This window comes from Gobius niger (genome assembly GCF_951799975.1).
Source record: "Gobius niger genome assembly, chromosome: 14".
Classification (NCBI taxonomy): domain Eukaryota; kingdom Metazoa; phylum Chordata; class Actinopteri; order Gobiiformes; family Gobiidae; genus Gobius; species Gobius niger.
In genome coordinates, this window is record NC_136865.1 from 1797612 (window position 1) to 1809578 (window position 11967).

The following is an 11967-nucleotide window of genomic DNA, read 5'->3' on the forward strand; positions in this document are numbered from 1 at the left end:
TGAGCTGCGCGAGGACACCTCTGCGAATGTTGCGGAAGCTGATCATTTAGAAAATTATCTTGAAACGTTGAAACAAACCACTGGAAACTAATGGCTCAGGGCTACTTCCAGCATCTTACGGGAAATTGCCCCATCCTCATTTTCTATTTGAGCAACCCCAGGAATAAGGTGGATAGCTAGTTCTAATCTAGACCTAGCTATAGCCTTATTAGTGTATTTTATATACGGCTTCCAAGACTAACTAATGACTAACTGATGGGGGTCCTTCTTAAAGGAATAGGCCACCGTTTTTACATACCAAGATATGTTCTTACCTAACTTTAGACCAGTTAATATATCCCCGGAGCACATATGCAGCCTCTCCCACATGTCATATAGCTCCAAAAAAGCTCACGATAGAAGCTACCAAGCTCTTCCACGTGTTCCCTATTTAAATAAAGTTACGTGAAGTGTTTTCATGCAAAGTATATTTACACAGAAATGTAACATGTGGATTTTATAAGCAAATAAAAAGGGGGACTACATTGTGAGGCGTAATGATACAGGAGCACAACGTCCGCGCATTAACTCCTAAAGACTTCCCTGCTCACTTCCGTCAATAGAAGCTGCGTGGGAGAGGCTGCGTATGTGCTCCGTTTGCGTGACAGAGCGCATGGACAAAGACCAGACGGGGATATATTAACTTGGCTAAGGTTAGGTAAGAACATGTCTTGATATGTAAAAACGGTGGCCTATTCCGTTAAAGATAAGGCCTAGCACTGAGTGTCATTATCTGTGCTTGTGTCCAGGAAACTCCACTGCACGAGAAACTACATCCACATGAACCTGTTTGTGTCCTTCATCCTGAGAGCTGCTGCGGTCATCTGCAAAGAGCTCATCATGCACCTCATGTACAGTCAACTGCCCCAGAACGACCAGGGCTGGAGCGGCTATCCCAGCTCCACGGTGCACACTCTTTCTGTAATATACCCGACCAGATAAACCACAGACCAGCTCCACGGTGCACTCTCTTTCTGTAATATACCCGACCAGATAAACCACAGACCAGCTCCACGGTGCACTCTCTTTCTGTAATATACCCGACCAGATAAACCACAGACCAGCTCCACGGTGCACTCTCTTTCTTGGACTTTGAAGGTCATATACAGTGCCTCTCGAAAGTATTCATACACCTTGAACTTTTGCACATTTTGTCATGTTTACAACCCTAAACAGAAAGATTTTATTTTGATTTTTTTACTGAACGTTCACACACATGTAACCGACAACTGTGAAGTGAAAGCTAAATGATACATGATTCTGTTATTTTTCAAAAAATAGAAAACCGAAAAGTGGGGCGTGCATAAGTATTCATACAGCATGAATGAATACTTTGTGAACCCCCTTTTGCTGTAATAACAGCACAAGTCTTTTGGGGTTTGACTCTACAAGATTTGCACATGTAGAGACTGACATTTTAGCCCATTCCTCTTTACAAAACAACTCAAGCTCTGTCACATTAGAAGGAGAACGTTTGTGAACAGCAGTTTTCACATTATTCCACAGATTTTCAATAGGATTTAGGTCAGGACTTTGACTGGGCCATTCTAACACATTAATATGTTTTTATTGAACCATTCCATTGTCGATTTATCTTTGTGTTTAGGGTCATTGTCCTGCTGAAGGTGAATCTCCGCCCCAGCCTCAGTTCTCTTGCTGACTCCAGCAGGTTTTCCTCCAAAATGTCTCTGTATTTGGCTCCATCCATCTTCAAAACTATTCTTACAATCTCCCCAGTCCCCCCGATCTAATATTTTAGATGGGCGACCGTGTCTTGGTAAGTTTGCAGTGGTGCTTTACTCTTTCCATTTCTGAATGATGGATTGAACAGTGCCTTGGGAGATGTTTAAATCTTGGGAAATCTTTGTATAACTTAACGCTGCTTTAAACTTCTACAGAACTTTATCCCTGACCTCTCTGGTGCTCCTTGACCTTCATGATGTTGTTTAGTGACCAATACACTCCGACCACAGCTCTGAGGGCCTAAAAGAACAGCTGAAATTATACTGAGAGTAGATTACACACAGGTGGCCTCTATTTAACCGTTAGGCCAAGGTGTGAACATTCTGGAGTCATTAGGAATGTTTTAAAGGCAATTTAATGCACTCAGAAAATGCTGTATGAATACTTATGCAAGCCCCACTTTTCACTTTTCTATTTTTTGAAAAATAACAGAATCATGTATCATTTTGCTTTCACTTCACAGTTGTCGGTTACTTGTGTGTGAACGTTCAGTAAAAAAATCAAAATAAAATCTTTATGTTTAGGGTTGTAAACATGACAAAATGTGCAAAAGTTCAAGGTGTATGAATACTTTCGAGAGGCACTGTATTTTATGAGGTGGAACTTGATGTAGGCTGTCGACTGAACTATCCTTGGAATCGTTTGTGTACAGTATGGTGGTTCCCTCATGAGGCCTTATCCTTATGTGGACTTATTCTGACTCAGTGAAACTTATGAATGTTCACTACAGTCAATACTACAGTAGCAATAATAACTGTTCTCTCCCAGCTTGCTGCAGCCAAATCCACAGCAATTATCACAATCTAACTACACAAAGTGTAAAATGAGAAACTACTACTGCATTTTAAATTATACTCATACACATCTATATCTTGAAGAGAACAAAGTGCATGAAAATTGAACATGATCTCCGCTGTGCCCGCTCAGATCTCGGTGCTGTGTAAGGTGTCCCGCGTGTGCATGGAATACTGCATCTTCTCCAACTACCTGTGGCTGCTGGTGGAGGCCATGTTCCTGCACACACTGCTCTTCTCCGCTGTGCTCACCAGGGGGCGCCTGCTCAAGTCCTACATGCTGCTCGGATGGGGTACGGCACCAGTCTTCATTCTGACAACAAACCAGCACTCAGTCGGAGTTTTTGTGCTTTGATGAAGATGTTTTGGCAACAGTTGTACCAAACTGGTGTCTCTAATCCTCATAATAGGATAGGTTGATATTTAAAAGTGTAATATTAACATATTCATGATGGTAATTACATGGGCAGGGTAAAGCCTGTTAAATGACCAGGAAAAATGATTTTGATAGTAGCTATCAGGGTTTATACAGGCAGAAACAAGTCGAATTGAATGCTTTTTAATGCCCAAATACTACATGTTATTGCCACAAACGCAGGGATAAAATGGAAACATTTTGTAACTGGCGACAAGGCAAAAGTGACTTTGTATTTTTGCAGCTCTCGGGGAAGCATGAATGAGCCTTTAAGATTTACAAACATTTAGTCAAACAGAGAGAAGAGACAAAACAGGCAAGTTTTTAGCCATAAAATGTGGTCAATTTCTCCAGTAAAACTACAGTAAAACTCAATTATGAAATTGAGCAAAACTTGCCAATGAATACCCTGTGGAAACCCTGAACTATGGTAATGGTCAAAATGCAGATTGTCCCGTTTTCTTTGGCTGCACATATGATGTCAGGTTCAATGATTTTCTCATAAGGGTATCCAAAAGTGGAGACAACGTGCAAAAGCGTGATGTTGGTCAGTACTAAGGACTTTCAGCCATAAGGTGAATGTGGCAGGTTTGTGAATCCAGTCACTTCCTAATAATGATCCATTTCAATAATTGGCCATTTTGTTTTGGGAGATTTCTTTCTTCTGTTTCTCTCCTGTAGAGTGGTATTGTAGAGTTGTACCTCCATCTGAGATTATGACATCTTCACATTCTAGATCAGGGGTGTCAAACTCATTTTGGGTCGTGGGCCGAAATTAAGCTCCCACGGCGGGTCGCGGGCCGCATATAGTAGAGAAAAATATCCCAATAAATGAATAATAATAAGCTGTGATTTGTTCAAAGCCCCAACTTAACTGTAGCTTCATTAATACATGTGTACACTTACACTTGTATTGCACTTTACAAGCCTGTGCCTGTTTGACACCCCTGTTCTAGATCGTGAACGCGACCTATTCATCAAAAGGCACACAGAGGCATAGGCGTGATGGATCTAAAACGGACAAACTGTAAATAGACAGCCAAGATGTGTTTTTCTATTTTCAGTTCTATCTACATTCTTCTGGTATTTCAGTGCTTTATTGTAAAGTAGAACAAAGTTTATTTTAGTTTAGTTTATTTAGGTTTTAGTCCCAAAAAACAACAAAAACACATTTACAAAGGATCTGACTTGTTGAAATCATGGCTTAGGTCTTTGATTGAAAAGGAAGAAATGAATTCCAAATGTTTCCGTAGGGACTTGTATCTCTTCTATTGTTGACGTTTTATTAGTTGACTGAAGGCCCTTTCACACCACTGGCGTTTGTCGTCTGTGGAGGTCAGTGAAGCCAGTTGTGGCCGATTGTGTTTGTCACAGTGGCGTCTCCCTGTCGCCGCACTCGGAGCGCTGTGATTGGCTGTGAGTGTAACTTGCTGGTCAGGAATCAGTTGGATATTAGAAGGAGAGCAGGGCTGGACGGGACTTTTGGGTCAAGACTGGCCCTTTAAAACATATTCAGTCATATTCACTGCAATAGTCGAGGCCGTTAGCAGCAATACAATAAGTCCTTGTACAAAAACAGCAAAAGCTTCAAAAGCGAGGACGACGGCTGCATGTTGTTTCACACCTCAGAGCACTCACCAGTTTAAGCCTGTCATTTACTTGTTTCAACATTTGTAAAATTACTGAACAAAAAACAGATGTTTTTATCCTCCTTAAACCATCTGGAGATTTAGTCACAATATGACTTTTTATTCAGTTAAAGAATCCAGGGCGTAATATGTTATTGATGCCAGTGTATGGCACACTTACGTATTTGAATATGACCCGATGACACTCAGCAGTGTTTATGTGACTTCCTGTGTTTCCTTTATTTGCTTTCAGGGACTCCCATCCTGTTTGTGACTCCATGGACAGTGGTCAAGATCCTTTATGAAAACCGAGAGTAAGGCCATTGTAATACTAGAATCATTTAAATCTACTTTTTAGAGCTTTTAATAGAAAGAAGGTAATTGTGCGTCTGTTGCAAATGTTCACAGAAGCCAAAGCAGAATCAGCAATTTAAAAAAAAACATTAAAAAATCGCAATTAATAGATATAACACTGAAGGTCAATGTGAAAGAAATGATGATGCTGCAAGAGTAATGTTCAGGACACTTCCAGCTCTCCTCATGTGCTCCGCCTGCAGAGGCTGTATTATACATCCCAGTGAGAGAGGTCTGGAGCTCACAGAGCTTCTCTGGAGGGAGAAGACCGCCCTGATCATAATGGGAAACTGAGATAACTGCAACTGTGATTCATGGTTCAGCTCTACTCTGTACCCTGACTAAAAGTTTCCAAATATTTATAATTAATAATTAATAAATTGTCCTGTAGGTGGCAGCAGAGCTGCTCTTTTGAAATGAAAGGCAGATTTGATCTATTCTGTGGTTCATATTTACTTTCGAATTTCACTCTTTCTTCTCCTGCAGTCTTACTGACTATCCCCTTTATTTATGTTTTTTGATGCACAGGGAAAAGTCTTTCTTTGTTCTGGTGAACATTAACTGACTTACGTGACAGTCTGGGATCAAGGTCAGAGGTCAAATGAACTGAGGAGTGTTCTGTCCTTATGCTCTGCACCCGCGGCTCATGTTGGGATTGTCAGTGTAGGCGACTGAGGCTATCCGCCATGTTCTGAGCTAAAAGACTTGTGGATACCCAAAAGTGGGTCACAGAACCATTGTCAGTGGGTCACCAGCTTTTTCCAGAATACCTGTAATTCAATACTTACCTTCTATGAAAGTACAGAAACATAATTAGTCATAATTTCAGCTTTATAGGTTTATTTAATAGAGAATAGAATAGAAAAAACTTTATTGTCTACCATGCACAATGATGGCAGAAATGTGCCTTTGGCTTGCTCATACATTCTAATACATTGTTTATTCAACATCCATTTGTGTGGAAAATATTGTGTTTTACTTTCATGTTAGAAATTAAATTCTTATTTCCTTTGCTATCCTAGGATTAGAGAGGGTTCTGACAGCGTCCCAATTCTGCACTAATACATATATGCATACATTTCATCTTTGGCCAGATTGGGCAGTACGTTACAAACTGAGTACAGAGTAAGCTTCTCACTGTATAAACAAACCAACCCATAACTACCTCCACAAGATTACTCCAGATGTGAACAGCCAACATCAGCCATAATCTAAACCATAACTTCATTCTGCCGGCATGCAACAAACGCAACAAACAAATCGGTCTTAAGAAATTCAACGCATTCTCAGGTTACTGATTCTACACCGAGCCCATTCTGTGAGGCCCAGTTTACTTTTGCATGTCACGACCAAACCAACCCCGTCCCCACAAACACACACTCGGATCCTGGAGAGGGACCGTCACATAGATCAGTATAGAACTGGAAGTGTAAGATAATGATCAACATGTTCAATTGTGACCAAATACCTGCAAAAAGCATGATACTCCCATTAGAGTTACAATAACAACTTACACCTTGTTTCTACTACAGTCGTTCATTTTGAAATATCCATACTCTTACTCCCCCCTGAGCTTCCAGAACAGAACATGTTTGCAAAGGGTTTCTGCCTGTTAAGTAAATCATTTTATATCAGTCAAAACTCAAGTTCCGATTATGATTGTGAATGCAAGTTCTTTTCTGGTCTGCAGATGCTGGTCCATTATAAACCGGTGGTTCTGGTGGATCATCCGAGGTCCCATCACTCTGTCTGTGCTGGTCAGTACTTTCATGAGAACCAGAGGAATATTTTTTATGTTTATATTTTATTAGTTTACATATTTTCGGTGCCATATCCTACTGTATATTTAAAAAAAATCAGGGAGTGAGGTTCCAAGCTTTAAAATAAGCAATGGCATACTCACATAATGATCTTATTGGAGACGTGTCATGTCAAATCAACTTTTCTGAGCTTTAAACCATGTTACAATATGTTGACTTTAGTCTCTTCCTCCTGATTCTTTCTTCTACTGTTTTCTACTGAAAGGTTATCTGTACTTAACCATAAAACTGTCCTCCACACCTTTGACCACAGGCCTAGGTCAAAATCAAGATGATGAAACAGTCTACAATAATAAATAGATCTAAACTGTCATGATGTGAGGTGGAGTGAAGAAAATAAAAACCCAAAATGCAGGACTGCAACAAAACTGGTGAGGTTTAATAAACGATGAAAACCAAAATAACAAAATCCAGAGATAACCAAAAACCGCGGCTGACGAAGACAATGACGCGACAAAGGACAAGGGAAACACAGGGGTATAAATACACGAGGAAACGGGGCACAGGTGAAACACATCAGGGCGGGGCAGGCAGGTAACAAGGGAAGTAAAGCAAAATCCCAAGGACAGAACACACGTCAAAATAAAACACAGGACGAGACCAAAGACAAAACATACAAAAACAGGGGAACAAAAGACAAATCATGACATAAACAGGGTGTAATCCATGTCTTAGCTGAAAAACATCTGACTTAGTTAAGCTTTTTCATGTAGTAATAACATTTTTATCAAGGCAGGGCTTTATCGCCGTGTGCAGCACGGAAATTTGTTCTTAAAAAAAAAATCAAGGCAGTTTTATGCTAATGCCCTTTTTAAACATATATTTATAAATGATATAAAATGATCATTGAATTCTGTAATCTACAGCCAATAAACTTGAATGATGTCTCTAAACGTATTTTCCACTTCTAATGTTGTGCCTTATTAATTACATGAAGTCATTCTATTTTATAAAAGCCGTAGTACTTTTCAGGTCTGTATTCACAGTCTGTTCCCATAAATCGGTTCCTCTGAGGTCATAAGTACACAGTATGCACACTGGGAATATGTCAAATAACCATGAAATCTCTGCATCCTCAGATCATTTTCTTCATCTTCATCAAGATTCTGATGCTGCTGCTGTCGAAGCTGAAGGCTGACCAGGTCACCTTCTCCGACTACAGATACAGGTACTGACTGGAGTCACTTCTGATGTACAAGTGTCTGATGTCTGATGTACACACTGAGGGTATGGCCCAGTGCAGGGAGGAGCCTCAAAGAGCTAATGCTAATGTGCGCCCCTCAGCCTGGCACGTGCCACCCTGGTGCTCATCCCTCTGCTGGGTATACATGAGGTGGTCTTCACAGTGCTGGTGGATGAGTGTGTGGAGGGCAGCAGTCGATATGCTCGGAACTTCATCAACCTGACTCTCAGCTCCTTCCAGGTGAGTCTCCCTGACTCTGAAGTTCTCCTCAGGTACAATTAAATGCTCATGTTGTCTTCCACTTCCAGGGTTTCCTGGTGGCTGTGCTCTACTGTTTTGCCAATGGAGAGGTACAGTACATGTCATTGTAGGATTAGCCTACTTTTTTATGTGACAAAATGCTTTTTAACGTAAACACCACTCCATCACAAGTGTGTGAGAGCTGGAAACACGTCATTCCTCCATCAAGGGTTGGGTGAATTGATTACTCCATCACTCCCACCTCTCTCTCAAACCTCTGTAACTCTTTGTTTAGCAGGAACTCAGGGCTGAATGAGACGAATGAGAATGCACAGTAGTACAGCGGTTAGAGCTCGTGCTTCACAGCTAGAAGGCCCGGGTTTGATTTCCACCTGGACGGGCCTTTCTGTGTGGAGTTTGCATGTTCTCCCCGTGTCTGCGTAGGTTTCCTCCGGGTACTCCGGTTTCTCCTACCACTAAAAAAAACATGTACAATAGGTCAAAATGAATGAGAGTGTGTTTGAGAGTGCGAATGCGGGACGACGGCTGGAAACAATCCGGTGTGGCTTGTTGTACATGCATGAGACCCATGTATGTTCATTAACATGCACTGTCCCGACCAAATAAACTAATAAATAAATAAAAATAAATAAACTATACTTGTTTTTTTTACTTCAAAAACTTACATGCATGAGACCCATGTACTGTACTTACAGGCCCATAACTGCATGCCTGGTCTGGTGTTCCTGACTTAAATATTGGAATAACTCTTGCCTGTTTCCAAAGTGTGGGGAATTGTCCGCTCTGAATAGACAAATAGACAAACTAAGTATACGATGTCCCCACAAATACCTGCTTAAACTATAATAGAGGGAGGAAATAGGTACAAGAACTTAACACTGAGTTCCAAATTATTATGCAAATTACATTTTTCTAAGACTTTTTTCTTTAACCGGTAGAGGATCATTTAAATTTGGTTGAAAAAATCTCCCAGTGATAATAGTATTTTTTTCAAAAATAAATCTATTAAAAACCTCAAAATCTACTGTTCCAAATTATTGTGCAACTTTCGATACCTTTTAAAGCTTGTAATTAACTGAATTTGTAGCATTAGGAGGTCATATTTACTGAAAGCTATTTCAATCAAAAACATCCTAGCAGATCAAGGTATATTTTAACATAGGAGCCCTTGTGTGATAGCAGCTTCAAAATTCTTAAATCCATTAAACTTGTGAGTTTTTGGACAGTTTCTGCTTGGATTTCTTTGCAGGATGTTAGAATAGCCTCCCAGAGCTGCTGTTTGGATGAAAACTGCCTCCCACCCCATAGATGTTTGCTTGTTGAGGCTCCAAAGGTTCACAATAGCGTCGAGGTCAGGGGAGGAGGGGGTCCACATCATGAGTTTCTCTCCTTTTATGCCCATAGCAGCCAGTGATGCAGAGGTTTTCTTTACAGCAGGACATGGTGCGTTGTCATGATGAAGATGATTTTGTTCGAAAACACGGCTCTTCTTTTTGTAGCATAGAAGACAGTGGTCAGTCAGAAACTCCACATATTTTTCAAAGGTCATTTTCACACCTTCAGGGATCCTAAAAGGGCCTAAAGGGGCCGACCAGCTCTCTCGGCATGATTCTGGCCCAAAACATGACTCCGCCCCCTCCTTACTGACGTCACAGCCTTGTTGGGACATGGTGGCCATTCACCAACCATCAACTACTCCATCCATCTGACCATCCAGGGTCACACGGCCTCATCAGTGAACAACTGTTTTTTGAAAATGAGTCTCATGTATTTCGGAGCCACTGCAGCCGTTTCTGTTCATCAGCTTCAATGAACAGTTTAGGGGAGGCTGGATAGAAGGTTTATGCACAACTGCAGCCTCTGGAGGGTCCTACATCATGATGTTCGGGAGACTCCAGAGGCACCAACAGCTTCAAATAACTGTATGCTGCTTTATAATATATAGTAAATATTTGCACAAACCGGAGTGTGCTCTGAATCAGTCACAAATCTCTCATCAGTACGATGATTACGCTTCATCTTTTGTGAAATATCGAAGGTTTTCATACATAGACCAAGGCATTCAACTATTTCTTGCTTTTCATCAGCAGAGAGATCCTTTTTCTTTACCATATTGCTTGGAAATGATGATCTGCTAAATAGTGTGGAACATCCTTTTTCATTAGTTTTTCCCTTAACTGGGCTTAACCTGAAAAGTAATTATCACAGATGTCTGAGATTGATATCAGTGATTCAAAGAGCCTTGAGACACAATACCATCCATGGGTTTCATTGAAAACCTTTTTTTTAACCTTTTATAGCACTGAAATGCAATTTGCATAATAATTTGGCACGCGCCATTATTTTTCATGACGGCACTTCGGACCCGAACACCTTTCTGAGTGACAGTGCAGGGTTTTAGAGGCAGTTGTGGTGAACAGGTCTGAGCTCATTCTACACATTAGGACATGGCTGGAACATGTAGGGGGAGGAAAATACTTAGTTTCAACATTTTTAAACTGCGTATAGTCCCTTTAAGTGTCCACAAGTATAAATCCATATTGCATTTGTTGTTGTCTCTCCTAAAGGTGCAGGCGGAGCTGAAGAAGCGCTGGCAGCTCTTCCTGTTCACCCACCACGTCACCCTGAGGAGCTGCGTGAGGGGCACTCAGCTCAAACAGCTGTGGAAGAGCACCCACGGCCGACGGCCACGCTGCTCTGCCCACAACAGCGAATCCTGCGAAGAGGGCGGGTATCTAGGCAGTCTCCGCCCACAGCTGTTGCAGGCAGCCCTGAAGAGCGTGGCGCCCGGGTCCAGCAACAGGGGGCAGCAGGTGAGGGGACAGGAGACTCTGACCCGGAAGAGTCTGTCCAGCAGCGACGGGGACATGACCATGGGGGAGACCATGGAGGAGGTGCTAGAAGAGAGCCACTTCTGATGGGAAAGGAGCTGGGTACGTGGGTCCTCTGTCTGCGCTTGACCCACATGGGACATGTGGGACACACTGCTGCTGCCAGCGCCATGAACCTCCATCACCCTGGAACACGCCTTTCCAACAAAACAGCTGGCCTTAACACGAGTGGCTGACTCAGAAATGTTTGGTGACGTTTAGATGAACTGGTGTAGTTGTTGCCCGGCAGAGCCTTCGTTTCTCAGCTCCGCCTCTGCAGCCGAGCCATGCTCCAGCTTAGACGTGTTTTTCCCTTGTCTCCCTCTTTCTCTCTCTGTGCCATCCATCCTCTCTTCTTTCACTCTCTGCTGCGAGCGCCGGCTCCAGAGAACACTACAGGCTGCTAACTTTCTGTCAGGGCATCTGAACTTATGTCTGCTGATGATCATTGCCAGTGGACTGAACAGGGAGACTTCAGTGTCCTCAATGTGGTCGTGCCCCTCGGAGCACAATGCATTAGTAACGTAAAGCAAGCGGTGGCACTGCTCAGAAATCATCTAAAATCTTTCCTCAGAGTTCAAAGTCTGAGACAGGACGATTCACACTTGGTTGGACAGTGAGCCTCCACTCATCATGTTTCTTTTTGTGTTGAAACATAACTTTGGCTGCTAACTTTCCAGGCTGAACTCCACCTAATGGCAGATGTACACTGCACGATGTTGGCCGTGTAAAGACGAACGATCAGTCATTGTGGGGAAAACCTTAAGTTGCAGCTCAAAATCACAGGTCTTAAAGTAAGTGCACACCTATCAATCGGGCTGTCGCCTCTATTTGGTCGCTTGAAAGGCCGTAATCAATCA

The 11967-nt window shown here is 42.0% G+C and overlaps 1 protein-coding gene across 1 annotated transcript in view; it reads left to right on the top strand.

Moving 5' to 3' along the window:
• Positions 1–11870, top strand: part of glp2r (glucagon-like peptide 2 receptor) — a 51195-nt gene extending 39325 nt beyond the window's left edge. The window contains exons 6-13 of the mRNA XM_079570575.1: positions 789–945; positions 2710–2869; positions 4873–4933; positions 6664–6730; positions 7873–7961; positions 8078–8216; positions 8285–8326; positions 10805–11870. Coding sequence (XP_079426701.1) covers positions 789–945; positions 2710–2869; positions 4873–4933; positions 6664–6730; positions 7873–7961; positions 8078–8216; positions 8285–8326; positions 10805–11155 — 1066 coding nt within the window. The 3' untranslated portion in view covers positions 11156–11870. The remainder of the gene's footprint in view (positions 1–788; positions 946–2709; positions 2870–4872; positions 4934–6663; positions 6731–7872; positions 7962–8077; positions 8217–8284; positions 8327–10804) is intronic.
• The last annotated feature ends 97 nt before the right edge of the window (positions 11871–11967 follow it).